Source organism: Geotrypetes seraphini, chromosome 8 (genome assembly GCF_902459505.1).
Source record: "Geotrypetes seraphini chromosome 8, aGeoSer1.1, whole genome shotgun sequence".
Classification (NCBI taxonomy): Eukaryota; Metazoa; Chordata; class Amphibia; order Gymnophiona; family Dermophiidae; genus Geotrypetes; species Geotrypetes seraphini.
Genome location: NC_047091.1, coordinates 104,104,830 through 104,128,195, shown reverse-complemented (window position 1 = coordinate 104,128,195; position 23,366 = coordinate 104,104,830). Strand labels below are relative to the sequence as shown.

The following is a 23,366-nucleotide window of genomic DNA, read 5'->3' as shown; positions in this document are numbered from 1 at the left end:
TGTTCATTGGTATTTGATATTTGCTAAATAAAATAAAAAATGGTCTCTCTTTATTTAACTTACCAGGTATAAACAGTGCAGTGCACATCTCTGACATAAGTTATTTTTGTATCACATTCTGTACGTGTGTATGGTCTCTCTTAAATGACATAATAATTATGTCCAGAACATAAAAAGGTGTATTTTCTGAATGTCCTACAGAATACCTTTAAGTGCATTAGTGTTGTTTCTCTTATCTCACACAAATACTACCTTACACACAAGTATTGTGTCAAATGTTATCACATTCTGTACGTGTGTATGGTCTCTCTTAAATGACATAATTATGTCCAGAACATAAAAAGGTGTATTTTCTGAACCTTTAAGTGCATTAGTATTGTTTCTTTCATCTCACACAAATACTACTTTACACACAAATATTGTGTCACCTGTTCTCACCTTCTGTACATAAAGTGGTTTGTTTTTTTTCTCCTTTTTCTCTTATCTTCTCATTTACCACTAGGGGTGTTTATTGTAACTAAAGCATTGAAGCTAAACAGTCATGAGGAAATATTTTCCTTGAAAAATCACGTACTGGGAAATGTTATTCCATATAGACTTTCATCCTTTTGTGATAAAATTGGTCAGCTCTGCTCTCTCATTCTGATGATTTGGCTAACATGCTGGGTTAAGAGAAAATTTCACCAGATCGAGAAGATGATGACACGTAACCAGACATACAGTGCCATGAAGCTATTATGTGGCACCGACTTGGGAATAGAAGTGAGCCTATATCCTGCCACTTCACATTAGGGCTGGCCTCTGGAGGCGGTGCTCGTGAATCTTACATGAGTGAAGGCATGTGAGTGGCATAGCAAGCCTATTGAAACTGGAGCATAGCCAGACCCTAACCAAAGCTGCTAAGAAAAACAGGATAACAGATAACTGCAGTGAACGATGGTGACTATGAAGCTACCCTAAATGTATGTAAGCCATGAGTAAGAGCACAAATATAATATTAATAAGATTATTAATTTCCATGATTCCCTATACGTGATACTTTCAAGTAAAATGCCTAATTAGCAAGAAATATTAGGGAATGCAAGAATACCAGGTTTAGCACATAAGGAAATAAATTATGAAGGGAAAATTAATTTTCCCATTTTACCTTAGCTTAAAAGTAGAATAAATACTATTGTTTCTGAAATACTGGCTGGCAAACAAGCATATTTTGGCTCCAGAGTAGCAGATGTATTTAGATGGGAAGGTGAATGGGTGCCAAATACTGTACATAATTATGAACTAACGCTACGATATGATCAGTTAATGTTACATGTCGTTAATGATATCACAAAGAATTAACTTTATCGCATTGATTTAAAAACCACATCACATTCTGTACCCTTAGATAGAAAATGGTGTAAATTTTGAAATGAAACAATGTGTCCTTAGTACTGTTGAACTTGTGATTCCTGCTAGTCAAGCTCCCTTTTCAATATGTTTACAGAATGTTAGTGTGTTGCAGGGAGCAAATGAATAGATACTGAATTTTGAAATACTAACTTGCATTCTGTGGCAGATCATATTGAAGCTACCACTGCACTCCATGGGTGGGATGCTATTACTAGAGGCAGTGATATGGCATCTTCATTTTGTACTCTATAAATTTGTTTAGCTATCTTTATGTTAACATTTCTTAATTGTCGGACACTCTCTCCCCTAATTCGGAGGACTTCTTAATTTGGAGAAGCAGACTTGAGTATCCAGGAGTGGAATGTTATACCTCAGCATATTACTGACATGTTCAGCATATTACTTACTGACATGTTCAGAATATTACTGATATGTCTCCTCAAGTCTGCTTATCTGACCTCTTTGTCCTGAGTGTTACCTTGACCACACCAAAAGGATAGTAAAGACAGATGGCCTCTGTAACACCTTCTTGATAGCATCAAAGAGACAGTGCAACACCTATCCTGACTTCCTTTATTTGAGTGACAACTGGATAGCATCAAAGAGACAATAAACTGCAACACCTCCTTGCTTATTTGAGATCCTGACCTCTTTGCCGCTCAAATAACATCAGTAAAGACAGATGGGAAACTACATCAAAAAAGAAAGGGACGGTGACAAGTATTTGCTATCTTGACCTTTTTGACCTGAATGTTGACAAAACCACATCAAAGGAAGAGTGAAACCCTGCAAACACTTCCTTCTGACATCCTGACCTGGGTGTTGTCAAAACACAGAGCAAAAGAGCAGGACTAATTGTAACAGCAGGAACAGCTGTTTATGCTTTTACTATGAACTCCGCAGTGTGCATCCTATATAAGACCGGGATTCTGACCCTGACAGCAGAATCCATGATGTCTGTAGGGAGAAGCCACGATGTCTAAAGGGACAGTCTCCCGTGTATGGATTCTCCAATTGTGAAGGGAGTGTTTGCCTGGGATAATGTATAATAAAGTGTTATTGTTTATGCTTTATATTGTCTGGGTGCTTTTCTGAGTGTTACTGATCATCCCACCTGTCAGAAATTAGTGGCGGAACAGGGGGCGACCTGATGTCTCCCGGGCCGGAACCTCCTGCTGGACCTCTTCCTGTTCCTCATTGTCATGTCGTTCCTGAAGCAGCTGGAATCTGTTCCTCAAAGTGATTTGTGGGGTTGATGTAGAACTGCACTGTGTGTGAGAAAAAGAGACAGAATAAGAGGAAGGTTTTCTGTGTTTGCCTGTGGAGGAAGTAACCAGCTGCCAGGAGTCAGTGTCGTCAGCCTCTTCCTGAATTCCGATTGTTGGTCTCAAGGTTGCAGGATTGTTGGTTTTGGGCGTCCCGAGGATGGTCTTGTTAGGTTCCTGTACGGTGATCTGGGACAGTTCCTGGATGACTTCATCGATGAAAGCCTTGTCGACCCGGATGCTTCTTAAGCGCCTGACCTCCTCCCTTCTGTATCGCTTGATAGACCGGTATAGTTACTTTGCGGATGGGACGTACCAAAGCAGTACCCATCAAGGGTGGGACCCCGAAGGGCCGACACCAGAATACGCTCACCGAATACCGCATCCCTACGCCGTTGAACATCCACACGGTAGTGTCACATAAAGGAATGTAGAGAAGACCAAACTGCAGCCTTGAAAATATCCACTGGAGGCACTAGAGAAGATTCAGCCCAAGAAGCTGTCTGACCCATAGTGGAATGAGCTTCTTCTTCAGTAGATAAGTGGAAGCAATAATCTCCTTGAATCCAGCGCACAATAGTAGCCTTAGAAGCGCCATCCCCCTTACAAGGACCCGCTAGAAGGACAAAGATATGATTTCCTGATCTCCTGGGTCCTCTGCACATAAGAGTGAAGGACCCGACTGACATCCAACTTGCACAGCTGTCTGCTCAGAAGAGCCCTCCCGACTACCCAGCATTGGGAAGACTACAGATTGACTGACATGAAAAGTAGACACTACTTTTGGCAGAAAGGAAGAAACAGGCCTCAAGACAACCCGCTCCCTAGAAAACTCCAAGAAGGGAGCCCTACAAGAGAAAGCCTGCAGCTCAGAAACACGTCTAGCTGAAGTAATGGCCACCAAGAAGACTGCTTTTTGGTCCTTCAAAGAGCAGTCGCCCAATGGTTCAAAAAGAGGGCGCACCAGAACTGACAGAAACAGATTGAGATCACAAGATGGAACAGAGGGCCACACGGGAGGCCTGAGCAACTTGGCTGCCCATAAGAAGCGAATCACATCAGGAATGGCAGTCAAACGCTGACCTTTCATTAATCCCCAAAAGGCTGACAAGGCCACAAGCTGAACCCGGAGATAAGACCAAGCCAGTCCCCTATCCAAGCCATCCTGCAAAAACTCTAAGATGTTAGGCAGGGAAGCATGAAAAGAGACCACTCCAAGTGCATCACACCACTCCTCAAATAGACACCAAATATTCAAATAAGCCTGAGAGGTGGAAAGCCTTCGGGACCCCAAGAGAGTTGAGATCACTTTATCTGAATACCCCTTCTTACATAAGAACATAAGAAGTTGCCTCCACTGGGTCAGACCAGAGGTCCATCTCGCCCAGCGATCCGCTCCCACGGCGGCCCATCAGGTCTGTGACCTGTGAAGTGGTTTCAGACCACTTCTATAACCTACCTCAAGTTTTATCTGTACCCCTCTATCCCCTTATCCTCCAGGAACCTATCCAAACTCTCCTTGAACCCCTGTACAGAGTTCTGGCCTATCACTTCCTCCGGAAGCGCGTTCCATGTGTCCACCACCCTCTGGGTAAAAAAGAACTTCCTAGCATTTGTTCTAAACCTGTCCCCCTTCAATTTCTCCAAGTGACCCCTAGTGTTTGTGGCTCCCCTCAGTTTGAAGAATCTGTCCTTATTTACTTTCTCTATCCCCTTTAAGATTTTGAAGGTTTCTATCATGTCCCCTCTAAGCCTCCTCTTCTCCAGGGAGAACAGCCCCAGCATTTTTAACCTGTCAGCGTATGAAAAATTTTCCATACCTTTTATCAGTTTAGTCGCCCTCCTCTGCACTCCCTCTAGTACCGCCATGTCCTTCTTGAGGTACGGCGACCAGTATTGGACACAGTACTCCAGGTGCGGGCGCACCATTGCGCGATACAGCGGCATGATGACTTCCTTCGTCCTGGTTGTAATACCTTTTTTGATGATGCCCAGCATTCTGTTTGCTTTCTTTGAGGCTGTCGCACACTGCGCCGATGGTTTCAGTGATGTGTCGACCATCACCCCCAGGTCCCTTTCACTGTGTTAAATTGTGTGTTTTTTGCTGAATAAAAGTTTTATTGCATTTCACAACGTACTATGATTTTTCATAATTAAAAAGTGGAACTCCAATTAAGCGCACACTCCGTTTAAGCGCACGTTGCAGTCCAGTCCAGAGGGCTTGCATTTAAGCGGAGTCAACTGTACATAATCTTTCTATTAATCTCCACAAGAAGAAGGGAATTTATCTTAAATTTTCAATGCCATTTTCAAATCCTCTTTGGGTCCTGATGAATCCTTACAGATTTAAATGCCGCTGTGCTGTCACCAATGCAGCCAGCATTTTGCAGGGATTATCTCCCGCTGCTTCACGGTAATTATACAGCAGCCCTTTAGGTTTCCGATTCTTAGTGTAGTACTGGCGATTTCCCCATTTTAGGCTTAGTAATGGCAAGGTAATGCATGAATAAAAAAAATAAAAAAAGCTTAGAAAAAGAAAAAATAAGAAAGAAAGAAAAAAATAAGAGCAAATATTAAAAGGTTTTTTTTTGTCAGATTGAAATAGGAGCAAAGTGATTTATCACCTTTATAACCCAAGTTGGTATATAGCTCCAACTCTAAGGCTTTTTTACCCTATTGCAAGTAATAAGGATTGAAGAGAAATGCTTTAAGATCTTATGGGGCTCATAATCAAAACTTAAACATGTCTAAAAACCCGCCCAAGTCAGCATTTGGACAAACTAAAAGACAGGTCGTCCAAGCGCCGATAATCAAACCGATTTTTTGAATGTCTCAAGGGACTTTTTAGGCCTCTGAATCCCGCTGTGTGCCCAGAGCTCAAAAGGGTTGTATTTGGTTAGGACGGGATGTAGGCAGGATATGGGCTGACCTAGACTTAATCGTCCTGCAGGGATAATCGAAGATTTTTCTACACATCCTGGGCGGAACTTAAACATTGCGAGTTAGACGATGTAAAAACAGGTATAAGTGCCAAAAAGGTATTCAAAGTGATGAGATAACCACTGCAGAGACAAAGTAAGGACCCCCCCACACACACACACACACACTCCCCCAGTGTTCACTGACCCCCCTCACACACCCAAAGATTGGAATAAAAACCTACCTACCTGTCTCTAGAACATCAGCACCTGATATAGGAAAGCCTAGTGGAGCTGCACAAAGGTGTCTTAAATAGCCTGAGGGGGGTGGGCTATTGAACCATAGAAAGGAGGACCCAGGTCCATAAGCCACTCTAACCACTACATGTGGGTGGAAAATGTGCGCCCACCAAAACCCTACTGTATTGCAGCCATAAGGGCTACTGGGGTTGTAGACAGATGGTTATAGTGGCGCCCTTTTTGTGAAGTTCACAGCAGTGTCCTGTAAGGTGTCCTGCTGCTCTGTTGCCATGTTTGGGTGGCCAGTCCATTAAGAACATAAGAACATAAGAAGTTGCCTCCACTGGGGCAGACCAGAGGTCCATCGCGCCCAGCGGTCCGCTCCCGTGGCGGCCCATCAGGTCTATGACCTGTGAAGTGGTTCCTGACCATTTATATAACCTACCTCTGCTTCTATCATTACAAGATTGGCCCCTCCCATGCCCAAATGGTCTTGTTCTGGGTGTTTGGGACTTGGACAAAATTTTGGTAGAAAATGTGGTATAAAGATAGATGTACTGGCAGTCTGGACGAACAGCAGCCTGTAAATCGATGATTTAAAAAAAATAATAATAATAATTCGACAAGTATTTTTCAAGAATGGGCATTTTCCCACTGCCGACTTTGGGCGTCTAGCATCATACAACCAAATTCAACTTAGACATTTGTTTTGATTATGCCCCTTCACAAGTCTTATATTAGTGTGGTTTGCACTCAAGCGGAGTCGACTGTATTAGTATTAGACCCTTAATGTGTCAAGCTAGGAAAAAACTTGTTTCAGAAACTTGTACTGAAATTATGGCAAATCTAGTGTAAATTATAACCTGTTAACTATATAGTACGTATGTTTAACCTGTAACCTGTTCTCAGCTCTTTGGGGACAATGGGATAGAAATCGAAATAAATATAAGAAACATAAATAGTAATGCCAATTTTCTGTCTAATAAGATGAATAGAAACAAAATTAAGTTGGTTGCTGAAGTGTGTGGGGTTACAGATAATCTGAACTGTTAATGGGATCTGAACATTCTACTTACCCTCCCACGACTACTACTAAAGAGCAACATAGCCAAGTTCTCCTGATCCTCCCTACATTTACCAGTGAAGCTGGTCTACGATACATATGTTCTCTCAGGGTTTCTACAGCTGGCATCATGCTTGTTATAGGTTTCTGGGTCTTGCTGCTTCTTGTCAGGTAGAACCGACATTTCAGCCATCATGCTGTGGCTTCCTTTAGGATATGCTGCGAGGTCTGAAGTTTGTCTTTATATAGTAGATCCTCAAACCTGATTGGTTGGGGCTTGAGGTGAATAAAGTAGGAAAGTCTGTTCGTTACAAACTTGAATTTTGTCATGAAAGTCAGTTGGTCACAAATTTGAATTTTGGTGGGAAAATCAGTTGGTCTCCTTTTCCCACAGAATGTAAAAGTCTCTGGTAAGTTTAAAGATGTTCTCCCTGTGAAGCTGGGCTATATGCTCTCTCAAGGTTTCCACAGCTAGCATCATGCTCGCTGCAGGTTTCTGGGTCTCACTGTGTTTCAGACATCATTCTATGAGAGAAAGAGAGGCCTGCCTCATTCTATGGGAGAAAGAGGGCCTGCCTCAATCACCTCAAGCCCCAACCAATCGTGTTTGAGGACCTACTATATAAAGTCAAACTGCAGACCTCAAAGCATACCCTGAAGAAAGCCATAGCATGATGGCTGAAACGTCAGTTCTACCTGACAAGACGCAGCGAGACCTGGAAACCTGCAACAAACTAAAATACATATATTCTGCAGTACCTAAAGGTGAAACAGTAGAGGTCCTAATAGTTGTCCTGTATTCTTTCTACCCAACTCAAAAAGCAGCATGAGCCTCTGCCCCTGTCCCAGTCATCCTGACCTTAATCTCACAATCATTCATCAGTGACTGTGTAAGACATTAGCATTAGACCAACACTACATCAGCTTTAAGTTTTTCACATTCTAAACAAAATGTTGTTTAAGTCAGAGTCTATCAATGGCAGTAACACACTAGCGAAAAAGGCGTACGACTTCTCTTACTGCAAGACTCTACTTCTGCACTTTCGTTTTGTTTCCTGCACCACGTAAAAGCTTGCATAGTTTTCTTAGCTGCTCATCACACCATTATTTCCAGTTACTATTCATAAGGTTTTCCTGTATATGATACACTTTTGGACCCCTGAAGAAGGAGTGTTTCTTTGAAACACGGATCGTGTCGGGTCCAGGTTCATTAACCTTTGTGGATACAAACTGTCTTATGATTACGTTCATGATTATTTTTATGTTTGTTTATTAAAGACTTGGTGTCTTGTACACCATTTCTGCAGTTTTTTCTTTTGTTCTTAGACTCTACTTCTGCAACATATCTAAATCTAAGTTAAAACAAGGTACAGAATAGAGAGTTGCGCGGGGACAGAAATCCCACCCGTCCCCGCCAAAATCCCACCCGTCCCCGTGAGGAATCCCTCCGTCCCCACCCGTCCCCGCGAGGAATCCCCTCCGTCACCATCCTTCCCTATAAACTTCAGAAATAGTTATTTTATTTAATTATGCTACTGAATTAAAGGCTCTGGTAGAGACCCATTTACAAATAAGCAAAGAGACTTTATTAATTTGGAAATATTAATTGGGAAGAATACATACTTTGTAAATGGGTTTCTACCAGAACCTCTAATATAAATATAAAATATAAATACTCAGCTGATGAGAACCCACAAACTGTCAGCTGAGGACTTCCTTTGCAGTTGGCCGGGGGTCCCTTTTGCCAAGCTTGGCAGGCAGCAGTAGCGTCCCTGAGTCACAGATGCTGGCACCTCAGTGGCTCATGGATGCTGCCAGCGACTGCTGTGCTTGGTGGAGGGGAGTTCTGGCCATCTCTAGAGGAGGTCCTCTGCTGGCGGTGCTTGGGGATCCCCACCAGTCACAGCAAGGGTCAACAAGTACTTCAACACTGTAGAAATAAAACCAGAAATGCATTTCCTTTTTTTTTTGAACACAAAACAAAGACATCTGCCATATACATTTCCCAAAGCTAACATATTTTAGTCAATAAATTCCGTTTTTTACCTTCGTTGTCTGGAGACTTATTTTTCCATAAAGTTGGTCCCAGTTTCTTTTTTCCGCTTTCCCATCTTCTGTAAATTCTTCTGTTGCTGTCCATTGGTTCCCCCTACCATGGTCCAGCATTTATCTCTTTCTCATCTTTCGTGCCTGCCCACCAGCCCCATGCCCAACATTTCTCCTTCTATCACCCCTCTCCAACACTATGCCACATCTCTCCCTCCATTCCCTTCACCACTGTCCAATATTCCTCCCTCTTGCATCCCTTTCAATCTGTCCCATTGTTCCCTTGCCACATTTCTCACTCTCATCTTTTTCTTCCCTATCACATTCTGTACCTTCCTCCCTACGACCAAAAATTCTCCTCTTTCTTCCATTTGCCGTGTGTGTGCCGTGAGGGAGGTCTGGTGCCCCAGAGTAAGAGCAGGGGTGCCCACACTTTATGGGCTTGCGAGCTACTTTATAATGACTAAGTCAAAATGATCTACCAACAATAAAATTTAAAAAAAAACACAAAGCACAATGAAAGGCAGAGAAAATGTTAATTATTCATATACCGGGTTTTTTCAAAGAGGTCACCGCAGATGACTCTATGCAATGTCACCTCGGTAACAAAATACAAAAATAGACAAATACACCCCCTCCCTTTTTACTAAACCACAATAGTAGGTTTTAGCACAGGGAGTTACGCTGAATGCCTCGCGCTGCTCTCAATGCTCATAGGCTCCCTGCGCTAAAAAACGATATTGCGGTTTAGTAAAAGGGAGCCATAGTGCAAAATATAGACAGCAGATATAAATTCTCAAAACAGACACATTTTGATCACTAAATTGAAAATAAAATCATTTTTCCTACCTTTGCTGTTTGGTGATTTCATGAGTCTCTGGTTGCACTTTCTTCTTCTGACTGTGCATCCAATCTTTCTTCCTTTCTTTCAGCCTCCTGTATGTTTCCTCTCCTCCAGACCTCATTCTCTCCCCCAACTTTTTCTTTCTGTCTCTCTGTTCCCCCTTCTTTCTGTCTCCCTGTCTGCCCCCTTTCTTTCTTTCTCCGTGCCCTCCCCCAAGCCACTCGGTTTGCTGCCACCGCCATCGGGGAATAGCCTCCAAGCCACCGCTGTCCCAAGCTTTCCCTGCAGAAGCGTTGCGCTGACCAGCATTCCGCTCCCTGACGTCAATTCTGACGTAGGAGAGGAAGTTCCGGGCCAACAAGGCATTTCTCCTCATTCCATCCAGCCTGAGCCCCATCTCTCCTTGATCCAGCATTTCCCTTCTGTGTTTGTCAGAATTACCATTCCACCTATTTTCCAGCATCACCCTTCTTTGTGTCTATCTCACCTATATCCCTATCTCACCACTTTTTCAGAATCTTCATTTGTCTGTCCTTGTCTTTACCCCATGTTCACCATTTGCCCTTTCAATGTCTTTATCTCCCCCCCCCACACTTTTTCAGCATTACTTATATGTCTCTATTTCACCTCCTCTTCATGTCCCCTCTGTATCTCTATCCTTATTCAGTAGGTCCTGCTTAACCTTTGTGTCACTATCTCCATTTTCAGCTTTCCCTCCCTCTTCCTTTGTTAATGCACCCTGTAGCCAGAATCTTTCCACCCTCCCTCCACTCCGGCCCAGCCCAGTATGAAATATTTCCTTTTGTTTCCCTCCCCTCTCTCTCTTCTGCTCCCTCACCCACAAGTCCTGCATCTGGCCCTCTCCCTTCTACCTGCACCTGGCAAAACCCCCCTGCTCCGCGGCTCTCTTAAGCAACTCGTCAGCAGCGGTGATCAAGACAAGCTGCCGACATCGAGGCCTTCCCTCTACGAGTCCCGCCTTTGTGGAAAAAGGAAGTTGAAACAAGCGGGACTCGCAAAGGGTAGGCCCCGACATCAGAAGCTTGTGTCGATCGCTGCTGCTGAGTTGCCGAAGAGAGCCGCGGAGCAGGGGTTGTGGCCGGAAGCAGGTAGAAGGGAGAGGGAGATAGGAAGGCTGTAGAAGCTCCGGAGCATGACACCGACCCCGGCCAGGATGATTTCTTTTTCAGGAGTGCAGCTTACAAGTCCAGCGTCGCGGCGGGAAATAGCCATGCTGAGCAGTAAGCTCAGCACGTACACAGATGAAAGCCTTGCTTGCTGATTGGTCCGGCGGCATGGCGGACTTGTAAGCTGCACGCCTGCATCGCCAGAATTTAGGTAGGCTGTTTTCATCCCCGTGGGAGTCCCGTGGGCCAGGGGGCGTCCCCGTGGGAGTCCCGTGGGTCAGGGGGGCATCCCCTTGGGAGTCCCGTGGGCCAGGGGGCGTCCCCGTGGGAGTCCCATGGGCCAGGGGGGGAACCCGCGGGATACCCGTGGGAACCGCGGGATCCCCGCGATCCCCGTTCCCGTGCAGACTGAATGAGCTTTAGCAGCAGGGAACAATGGAAAAGGCAGGGATTACGCCCAACACCTACAAACATTTAATGTCACTACTTACTCCTGTAGAATTTTGCTATCTGTGGTCTGAGGATATCCAAAATCCATAAGTTCATCTAAAAGTTCATAGATAATGACAAAATTATCCCGGATGCTCTCTTCTTCTAGCTCTTTGAAATACTCTGAAAATACCTGGAAATGACAGTTTAAAAAAACATTAGTCAAGCACCAGAAAATAGCAGCTCTACAATGAATGGGAATTGGAAGGCTCATCTAGCCAAAATTCTAGAGAAACACAAAGACAATGGGGCCAATTATATGCTATGCCTGATCCTGAAAGGCAGGGTCCCTCCAGCCCAAACTGTATTATTGAGCATTCATTTTCACCAAGCTTTTCGTGATATACAGTAGAGAATGACATGAGGACAAAGTTTATCCATGCCCTGTCCCTGTTCCCATGGACTCTCATTTGCATAAGCCACATGATTTTATATTTAAATCTTTATATCTATAATAATAATATGCTAAGCGCGCATGCGCACTCTTATCCCGTGTTCCCTGAGATCTGATCTGTCGGGATGTGGCCGGCAGAGTGCGCATGCGCGCGTCGAAGGACCGGCCAGGTAACACACTGCGACTCCCCCTCCTCCCCCCCTCCCACCAACCCTACCCGGCATACCAGAAACCCCCGTTGACCCTCTCAGCCGACCCTCCCACTGCAACACGGCCGACAAACCTCGCAGCTCCAGCAGCGTCCCAGGCACAGTAAACACGCTGCTTCGGCTCTTCTACTGGCCTAATTTCCTCTGCCGCGTCGCTGGGAGGGTCAACGGGGGTTTCTGTTGTACCGGGTAGGGTCGGCGGGGGGAGGGGGGGATTAAAAACATGCTGCTCAGGGGGATGGGAGGCAGGCAGGCAGACTGGCGTGGGGGGTTTCAATGGAAGGGGGATGGGAGGCAGGCAGACAGACTGGCGTGGGGGGTGGGGGGGTTTCAATGGAAGGGGGATGGGAGGCAGGCAGGCTAGCATCGGAGGGGGGTGGGGGGTTTCAATGGAAGGCAGGCTGGCAATGGGGGTGGGGTGGTTTCCATGCAAACATGCTGCTCAGGGGGATGGGAGGCAGGCAGGCTGGCATGGGGGTGGGGGGTTCAATGGAAGGGGGATGGAAGGCAGGCAGGCATCAGAAGGGGGGGTAGGGGGGGTTTCAATGCAAACATACTTCTCAGGGGGATGGGAGGCAGGCAGGCAGGCTGGCATCGTGGTGGGGGGGTTAATGGAAACATGCTGCTCAGGGGGATGGGAGGCAGGCAGGCAGACTGGCATTGGGGGGGTGGGACAAAGTCTGGAAGATAATAATGAGGACATAAGGAGGCACTGGGGGCACTAAGGACATAGAAATGGGCACTGAGGGCACTAAGGACATAGGATGCACTGAGGGCACTAAGCAGGACAGAGGCACTGGGGGCACTAAGAACACAGGAAGGAGACATTGGAGGCACTAAGGACATAGGAAGGAGGCACTGGGGGCATTAAGGACACAGTACGCTGGCACTGGGGCACTAAGGACACAGTACAGAGGCACTGGGGGCACTAAGGACACAGGAAGGAGGCACTGGAGGCACTAAGGACATAGGAAGGAGGCACTGGGGGCATTAAGGACACAGTATGCTGGCACTGGGGCACTAAGGACACAGTACAGAGGCACTGGGGGCACTAAGGACATAGGAAGAGGTACTAAGGACATGGAAAGGAGGCACTAGGGACACTATGGACATAGGAAGAGGCACTAAGGACATAGGAAGGAGGCACTGAGGGCACTAAGGACAGAGGAAGAGACACAGACAGAAAAAATGACAGGCAGCGTGCAAGGAGAGAGAGAGAGACAAAGAAAAAAAAACCTCAGACAGACAGACATCTACTCTAGCACCCGTTAATGTAACGGGCTTAAAGACTAGTTAAAGTGTAAAAAGGGACAATATTCTGCATAACTGTTTACAAATCACAAATAAAACCTTCCATTTCAATATGATTTTGGTACAACCTTCCCAAAGGATCAATTGCCTATGTTTTCACATCATCTGGGAAGGTGATTGAATTGCCTTTCAAACAGGGGTGTAGAAAAGAACCTAAACCGTGTAGTGAATGAACAGGAAAATAAATGTCTATTAAATTTTGGAAATGTTCCTTGATGCTAGCAATGATAGATGAATCTGTTGCAGTAAGATGCTTGAGCAGCTGGACATATGATGGAAGGACGTTGTAGATGGTAGGAGTCTGATCAGAAGATAAGGCTCTTGCTTCCACATCAAAAGCAGACAAGACACAAATGATGTCATTTAACATTACAGCGGTACCTTGGTTTACGAGCATAATTCGTTCCAGAAGCATGCTCGTAAGCCAAAGCACTCGTATATCAAAACAAAGTTCCCCATAGGCCACAATGTAAACTCAAACAATTTGTTCCACAACCAAGGTTTGCTATGGTGGCCCAGGGGTGGGTACTTGCCTGTAGGTGCTGCAGCGCTTTCAGCGTGGTGGCTTCCTTCCTTCGGGGTCCCCGTGCGGCTGCCCTCCCACTTCGGCCGATGCCTCTGCCATCCATCAGCGCCTCCCTGCTCCTGATCCAAGCTGCTGCCCCGACAACATGCTCACCACGTACAAGCACGCAGGACGTGGTGAGCGTGTTGTCGGAGCAGCAGCTGGCTTGGTTCAAGAGAGGAGCGGTCGTGCGCATGCTCCCACAGGATGGCGGCCGGCTTGGATCAGGAGCAGGGAGGCGCTGACGGACGGCAGAGGCATAGGCCGAAGCGGGAGGGAAGCCGCACGGGGACCCCGAGGGAAGGAAGCCACCAAGCTGAAAGCGCTGCAGCACCCACAGGTAGGTACCCACCATTGCTGAGAGCTTGTTTATCAGGGCGGTGCTCGGTTTGCGAGACAAAAGTTTGCTGAGTGTTTTGCTCATCTTGCAAAACACTTGCAAACCACGTTACTCACAAACCAAGGTTCCACTGTATGTCATTTGAATTCAAAAGCAGCTTCTACGGTTTTTTTTAATCATTTAATTCAGTTGCCAATGCTCTAAGGATGAAGGACAAAGTTTGTCCATGTCCCTGCAGGCTCTGACCCTGTCCCTGCCCCACGCCCAGCGGATAACCGTGCACTCATCCCAATGTCATAGGGTAGGGTTACCATATGGCTCCAGAAAAAGGCGGGCAGATTGAGAAATCCGGGTTTTACTCTCAAACAATGGAAGTAAAACCCAGATGTCTCACTCCATCCTCCTTTTTCTGGAGCTATATGGTAACCTTAAACAGGACAACCTGTAAGGGAAAAGGTCTGTCTGCTCCTTATTAAGGCATCAGTAATAATACAGGACAGTTTAACTCACCTGAACCACTTTATAAAGAAAGGAAAAAACCAATGAAACACATGCATTCTTCTTAGAAGTTGCTACAACTAAAAATGTCTAAGTTAAGGAAGAAGTATTCAAATGTCACAAAAATACTCCAAACATTTTAAGAATTCAAGGGTCAATATTCAAAACTATTTAAGTGGGCAAGAGGCTCCTGGCCTCTTAAATCATATTCTGTGAGCTATTTGTGGATATTCAGCAGCACTTATGCAGCAGTGCCACTAAATATTCTCAGAGACGCTGATGTCAAGTATGGGTAGAGGCTGGGTGGTTCAGGGAGCAGAAGAGTTGGGAAGGAATCAGCAGTTATAAAAAGCAATCCTAATTTGAAGGAAGTGGCATCACGGCTCTGGATGGCAGCTTGATCCTGGAGGAAATGACATCACTGCCTGATCCCTGAGCTCCTGCGTCCCTACTAAGTTAATTTGCTTAATCCTTTGCCATCAGCCTTTACATTCACCTTATACCTGTGCTTCTGAAATGTTAGAGGAAATTATGGCTTTCCAATCAAAATCTGGAACTAAAGAAACAAGTAAGTTCCCCCATAAGCCGGGGCCCAAACCTTCTTTGTGCCATGTGTCACCAGGCCCTGATTCCCTACCTGAGTTGAAGTCCTTGCAATCAGTGACTGAACATCAGAAGGTTGCCTCCTCTTGCAGCATCGCTTGAGATTTTGAGCACTATTTTATAGAAATGTGCCAAGAGTTGAAAAGCTTTTGGAAAAGGATGAGCTTTTGGAGAAAATGGCGACTGTATGTGGGGACCTTGAGAGAACAGGACACAAGCATGGGGAAACTTGGAGACCCATGCTGATGAGAATACTGAGGTCCCAGAAAGCAATGTTACTTACCGTAACAGTTGTTATCCAGGGACAGCAAGCAGCTATTCTCACTAGTGGGTGATGTCATCCGACAGAGCCCCGATGCGGATGTCTCACAAGCATACTTGCTTGAAGAAACTTCAGAAGTTTCGAGATGCCCGCACCGCGCATGCGCGAGTGCCTTCCCGCCCGATGCTCCGGGCGTGTCTCCTCAGTTCAGGTAGCTAGCAGAGAAGCCAACCCAGGGGAGGTGGGTGGGACGTGAGAATAGCTGCCTGCTCTCCCTGGATAACAACTGTTACGGTAAGTAACATTGCTTTATCCCAGGACAAGCAGGCAGGTATTCTCACTAGTGGGTGACCTCCAAGCTAACCTCAATGGGATAGTGGGAGACTTGGCAACTTAGGAGAATAAGTTTTGTAATACTGTTTGGCCAAACTGTCCATCCCGTCTGGAGAAATTATCCAGACAATAATGAGAGGTGAATGTATGAACCGAGGACCAAGTGGCAGCCTTACAAATCTCCTCAATCGGTGTCGATCTGAGGAAGGCTACAGAGGCCGCCATTGCTCTGACCTTATGGGCTGTGCCTTTACAGGGAAGGGGTAATCCAGCCTGGGCATAGCAGAAAGAGATGCAAGCCGCCATCCAGTTGGAGATGGTACGCTTCGAGTCAGGGCGTCCCAACTTGTTCAGATCAAAGGAGACGAAAAGTTGAGGAGCAGTTCTGTGTGGTTTGGTGCGATCCAGGTAGAAAGCCAAAGCACGTTTACAGTCCAGAGTGTGAAGAGCCGATTCTCCAGGATGAGAATGAGGCTTTGGAAAAAACACAGGAAGCACTATGGATTGGTTGAGATGAAATTCAGAGACCACTTTAGGCAGGAATTTCGGATGAGTGCGAAGGACCATCTTGTCATGATGGAATACTGTGAAAGGTGGATCCGCCACTAAGGCCTGAAGCTCACTGACCCTGCGAGCAGAAGTAAGGGCAACAAGAAAAACCACTTTCCAAGTGAGAAACTTCAGTGGAGCCTTGTTGAGAGGCTCAAAAGGAGGCTTCATAAGGTGAGAAAGGACAACATTGAGGTCCCAAACCACTGGAGGAGGTTTGAGAGGAGGATTGACATGGAAAAGTCCTTTCATAAACCTGGAAACCACAGGATGAGCAGAGAGAGGTTTCCCTTGCAGAGGCTGATGGAAAGCCGCAATTGCACTCAAATGGACTCGTATCGATGTAGACTTGAAGCCAGAATGAGATAGGTACAAAAGATACTCCAAAACAGAAGACAGGGAGGCTCGTTGAGGCTCCTTACGATTAGAAACACACCAGGTAGAAAATCTAGTCCATTTTTGGGAGTAGCATTGTCTAGTAACAGGCTTCCTGGAAGCCTCCAAGACATCCCTCACCGCTTTGGAAAATTGGCGGGGAATCACGTTGAGAGGAACCAAGCTGTCAGGTGGAGAGACTGCAGGTTGGGATGGAGCAGAGATCCTTGATGCTGAGTAAGCAGTGAAGGAAACACTGGAAGAAGAAATGGCTCCCTGCTGCTGAGTTGAAGTAGAAGGGAGTACCAAGGCTGTCTGGGCCACCGAGGAGCTATCAGAATCATGGTGGCATGGTCGGATTTCAATTTGACCAGAGTCTTTTGAATGAGAGGAAATGGAGGAAACGCATACAGAAAGCGATTCCCCCAATCCAGAAGAAAGGCATCTGCCTCGAGGCGATGAGGAGTGCAGATCCTGGAGCAGAATTGAGGCAGTTTGAAGTTGTGGGGGGCAGCAAAGAGGTCTATCTGAGGCGTCCCCCACTGAGAGAAGATCTGATGAAGGGGCCTGGAATGGAGGGTTCATTCGTGAGGCTGGAGGAGACGACTTAAGTTGTCCACCAAGGCATTGTCCTTCCCCTGTAGACAGCTTTGAGGAAGGTGTTGTGGCGAATCGCCCAATCCCAGACTCTGAGAGCTTCCTGGCAGAGGGAGGCCGAGCCCGTGCCCCCCTGCTTGTTGACATAATACATTGCGACCTGATTGTCCGTGCGAATGAGGACCACCATGTCGTGAAGCAGATGTTGAAACGCTTGAAGAGCATTGAAGATCGCCCTGAGTTCCAGAAGATTGATATGGCACAGCCTGTCCACACTGGTCCAGAAGCCTTGAGTGCGAAGACCGTCCAGAGGAGCTCCCCATGCATAGGTCGAGGAATCGGTCGTGAGAACTTTTTGGTGGGGAGGAGTGTGAAACAGCAAACCTCTGGATAGATTTGAAGAGGTCATCCACCAAAGTAGAGACTGCTGAAGAGCAGGAGTAACTATGATGTGACGAGTCAAAGGGTCTGACACTTGTGTCCATTGAGAAGCCAGGGTCCACTGAGGAATCCTGAGGTGAAGTCTGGCAAAAGGAGTCACATGAACTGTAGAGGCCATGTGGCCCATGAGAACCATCATGTGTCTCGCTGAGATGGACTGCGAGAAGACACTGACTGGCAGAGATGAAGAAGAACATCCAGGCGCTGTGGAGGAAGGAATGCTCTGAGTTGAATAGTATCCAGAACCGCCCCGATGAAGGGAAGAGACTGGGTAGGCTGCAGATGAGATTTTGGGAAGTTGATCTCAAAGCCTAAATTTTGCAGGAACCAAATCGTTGTTAGGGTCGCCGAGATGACCCCAGGAGCCGAGGTGGCCTTGATGAGCCAGTCGTCGAGGTAGGGAAATACCTGAAGACCCTGGTTCCGGAGTGCAGCGGCCACTACCACCAGGCACTTCGTGAAGACTCTGGGAGACGAGGACAGGCCGAATGGAAGCACTCGATACTGCAGATGTAGATGTCCCACCCGAAATCTGAGGAACTTGCGAGAGGCCGGATGAATGGGAATGTGAGTGTAGGCCTCCTTGAGATCCAGAGAGCATAACCAGTCGTTCTGCTCGAGGAGGGGGGGACAGAGAAGCAAGGGTCAGCATGCAAAATCTCTCCTTGACCAGGAACTTGTTGAGGACCTTGAGGTCCAGAATTGGACGCAGATCGCCCGTCTTCTTCGGAACAAGGAAGTACCGGGAGTAAAACCCCCGGTTGTGTTGGTCCACAGGGACTGGCTCGACGGCCCTTAGCTGGAGCAAAGCCTGAGCTTCCTGAAGAAGAAGGGCGGTCTGGGTCAACTTGGAAGGATACTCTTTTGGAGGGTGGTCCGGGGGGACCCGATGGAACTGAAGAGAATATCCTTCCCTGATGATGGTAAGGACCCAAAGGTCGGTGGTAATAGCCGTCCATCGATGATAAAAATGATGGAGACGACCCCCAATTGGAAAGACAGGGGATAGCAGAACGGTGTTGGTTATGCTCCTTAACAGAGAGTCAAAAAGGCTGAGGAGCCTTAGGGACAGCAGAAGGCTGAGGTTTTTGCTGAGCCTTCTGTGGAGGCTGTCTCTTTGCTGGTTGTCTCGCAGTAGGAGCCTGCCTGGGAGTATAACGCCGCTGATAGATCAAGGGCAGTCGAGAAGGTCGAGACTGAGCAAGTTTAGGCTTGGGACGAAGGATGGACTGGAAAGATTTTTCATGGTCCGACAGCTTCTTCGTCATGGTCTCAATAGATTCATCAAACAAATCCGCACCCGCACAGGGGACGTTGGCAAGCCTGTCCTGGAGGTTCGGGTCCATGTCAATGGTTCGAAGCCATGCCAGACGACGCATGGCCACGGAGCAGGCAGCAGCTCGTGCCGAGAGTTCGAAGGCATCATAAGAGGATTGCATCAGTTGAAAGCGCAGTTGGGAGAGCGAGGCGACCACCTCCTCAAATTCGAAATGAGCCTGAGACTCAATGTAAGGCGTAAACTTCCGAAGCACAGGCAGGAAGAACTCCAAATAAGTTGCAAAATGGAAAGTGTAATTGAGAACTCTGGATGCCATCATCGAGTTCTGGTAGATGCGCCTCCCGAATTTATCCATGGTCCGGCCCTCTCTGCCCGGGGGCACCGAGGCATACACCTGGAACGGATGAGATCTTTTGAGGGAGGACTCAACCAATAGGGACTGATGAGAGAGCTGGGAGCCCTCAAACCCCTTGTGATGCACTGTGCGGTACCTGGCATCCAGTTTGCCAGGAACGGCAGGAATAGAGTACGGTGTTTCAAAACATCGCATGAAGGTTTGGTCGAGGAGCTTGTGCAGAGGTAGACGAAGCGACTCAGCAGGAGGATGAGGCAGATGCATGGTATCCAGGTATTCCTTGGAGTATCGGGAACCGGAGTCCAAGGTGATATCGAGATCATCCGCCATCTGCCTGAGAAAGGATAAAAAAGACAATTGGTCTGCCAACACAGGCTGGCGGGACGGGCAGGATGAAGTCGAAGCCTCTGGATCCAAGGAGACTTGTGATCGGCAGGGTGAGAAAGAGCCATAGGGATCCTCGTACTCCGGGCCCGGAGGCGGGGAGACATCCGAAGATGAATAGCCCACACGAGGAAGTTTCTTCTGAGGCGAGACTGTAGAATGCCTAGAGGAATGCCTCGAAGAATGCCTGGAACGATGCCCCTCCCTGTGTCTCGAAGGAGACCTGGACCGGAGATGCTTAGATGGGTCCCCAGAGGCCTCGAAGGAGTAGATAGGGCTGGAAGCCGTAGAGCGAAGAGGAGGATGGCTCGACGCTTCTCGAGCCGCATTCCATGCTTGATAAGGAGTGCGGAAGAACTCTTCCTGGCGATGCCCAGGGCTTCGACTACTCGAAAGAATATCCCAAATTTCTTCGCCCGGAGGAATGGGTTCCAGAGGCGGCATGTCACTAAATGAAGCAGGTCTCTGCACAGACTGAGGCCATCCCCTCAAAGATGTCTACAGTCTCAACACAAACAGAAGTAATGGACCAGTCGAACGAAAGCCTTTTGCTGGAGCTGAGGAGCCTGAGAGAGGAGGTTCAGCGCTTAAGGAGCATCCGTAATGACGAGACCTTCATCGATGGAGTCATCCAGGAGCTGTCCCAGATCACCGAACAGGAACCTGACAAAACCACCCTGGGAACACCCAAAGCATCCAAACCTGCAAACTTGAGACCAACCACCGGAATGCAGGAAGTGGCTGGAGATGCTGACTCCTGGCAGCTAGTGACTTCCTCCACAGGAAAACGCAGAGGACCTAACTCTATCTCTTTTTCTCACATACAGGGCAGCTCTACATCGACACCACAAATCGCCCTGAGGAACAGGTATCAGCTGCTACAGGAAGGTCCTGAGAACGAGGTGCAACAAGTTGTTCAGCAGACGGTTCCAGCTCCGGAATCAACAGAACGGCCCACCCTCAAGAAGCGCAGAGTGGTGGTCATCGGAGATTCGCTGCTGAGGGGCACCGAGGGACCAATTTGCAGATCAGACCTACAATCAAGAGAGGTCTGCTGTTTGCCAGGGGCCAGGATCCGGGATGTAACCGCTTGCCTTGACAGACTCATCAAGCCCCGTGATCACTTCCCCATGATTCTAATCCACGTCGGAACTAACGACACCGCCAGGAGCACCACGAACAGCATACCTGAGGACTTCAGAGCCCTGGGGGAGAAGCTGAGGAGGATGAATGCGCAGGTGGTCTTCTCCTCGATTCTCCCTGTGAGGGGCAAGGGCAGAGCCAGAGATGATCGAATACAGAGGGCAAACGACTGGCTGCGAGGATGGTGCAAGGAGATGAACTTCGGGTTCCTGCACCATGGGGAAGCTTTGCACGGACTACATGGACACGACGGCCTACTCCTGACCAGAAGAGGGAAGAATGTCCATGGACACCGTCTAGCCCGCCTACTTCACAGGGCTTTAAACTAGGTAAGTTGGGGGAGGGTACAGACACAAACAACATACCTGACGAACTAAACTGCAAATACTGTTTTGAGGATGTGGTAAGTAGTCACCGAAAGTCTGGGTCATGGGCGAGTACACACACCTTCGAGTCGGGGGTAGGTTCACATCATAAGTATGGGCCACATTGTAATTCCAGATCTAGGGGGAGTACACATTGTACTTCTGAGTCTTTGGGGAATACACATTGTAGATCTGGGTCTGTGGGGAATACACATTGTAGTTCTGGGTCCAGGGGGAACATATACAACGCAAATATTGCTGGGTCTGGGGGAACATATATAACGCAAATTATGCTGTAGGTGTTCAAGTAGCTCAAGCAGGTATATCCCCACTGATATGTAACAAAAATACAACATGGAGGGCTATGTACGTCAACGCACACAGTTTGGGAAACAAGATCCTGGAGTTGGAAACAGAAATAAGGAATGCCGACCTGGATGTGGTGGCGATATCTGAGACCTGGCTCACAGACTCCCATGGGTGGGACATGGTCATACCGGGTTACAACTTGCTTCGCCGGGACAGAGAAGGCAGATTGGGAGGAGGTGTAGCATTATATACTAAAGATGACATTAAGGTCACAAGAATCTCAGATGTCCAATACACTGGAGAATCCCTTTGGGTTAATTTGGCCAGAGGGAAGGACAAATGCTTGTATCTTGGCGTAATTTACAGACCCCCAAGACAACAGGTTGACCTGGATATGGAAATAATCGGGGTTATAGAAAATATCACCTTGCGTGGGGACACAGTATTGTTAGGTGACTTCAACATGCCTGATGTGGATTGGGATACACTAACCTCCGATTCTGGCAGCAACAGGAGGCTATTAAACTCTATGAAGGGAGCTGGTCTGAAGCAACTGGTGTTGGACCCAACAAGGGATCAGGCAATACTGGACCTATTACTTACCAACGGAGAAAGTGTCACAGAGGTCTCGGTGGGCGACACATTGGCCTCCAGTGACCACAACATGGTATGGTTCAATCTTAGGAAAGGTTTCACTAAATCTAACACGCTGACCAAGGTCCTCAAATTCAAGGACACAAACTTCCAAGACATGGGTTCCTTTGTTCACCAGGCGCTACAAAGCCAAGCAAAAACCGATAGCGTGGAAGAAATGTGGTCGACTTTGAAAGCCACCATACAAGAAGCGACAAACCGCTATGTTAAATTAGTAAGTAAGCGGCGAAGAAACAACAAGCCGCAATGGTTCACTGCGGAGATCTCGGACCTCATCAAGGAAAAGAAAAAAGCATTCATCTCTTACAAACAATCGGGGAAACAGGACTCTAGGGCAGACTACCTGACCAAGTCAAAAGCAGTCAAAACAGCAGTCAGGGAGGCTAAATTTCACATGGAGGAGTCTCTGGCAAAGAACATCCAGAAGAGAGATAAATCCTTCTTCAGGTATATCAGTGATAGAAGTAAAAACTCTGGCGGGATTGTACGTCTTAGGAAACCAAACGGAGACTATGTGGAAAAGGATTCCGAAAAAGCCCAGCTATTAAATGAATACTTCAGCACAGTCTTCACCCGTGAAGCGCCGGGGCTTGGCCCTCAACTACAGACAAGGGCAGACTCAGTTGACCCATTTAGTAACTTCGAATTCACGCCCAGCAGTGTCTACGATGAGCTGTCAAAACTCAAGGTTAACAAGGCAATGGGGCCTGACAACCTACACCCCAGGGTGCTTAGGGAGTTGAGTGATGTCTTGGCAGAGCCACTGTCGGCACTCTTCAACCTCTCCCTTAGTACAGGAAGCGTCCCGTTGGTCTGGAGGACGGCTAACGTCATTCCACTCCACAAGAAAGGCTCAAAGATGGAGACAGCAAACTACAGACCAGTGAGTCTAACATCTATAGTGAGCAAACTTATGGAAACTCTGATCAAACGACAATTGGATAATATCCTGGATGAGGAAAATCTACGGGACCCCCGTCAACATGGATTTACTAAGGGGAGATCATGTCAATCCA

General features: G+C 47.3%; 1 protein-coding gene across 1 annotated transcript in view; it reads right to left on the bottom strand.

Moving 5' to 3' along the window:
• Positions 1-23,366, bottom strand: part of LOC117364758 (AP-1 complex subunit mu-1) — a 96,670-nt gene that overhangs the window by 48,314 nt on the left and 24,990 nt on the right. The window contains exons 3-4 of the mRNA XM_033954354.1: positions 14,714-14,781; positions 11,387-11,517 (exon numbers count right to left, since the gene is read on the bottom strand). Coding sequence (XP_033810245.1) covers positions 11,387-11,517; positions 14,714-14,781 — 199 coding nt within the window. The remainder of the gene's footprint in view (positions 1-11,386; positions 11,518-14,713; positions 14,782-23,366) is intronic.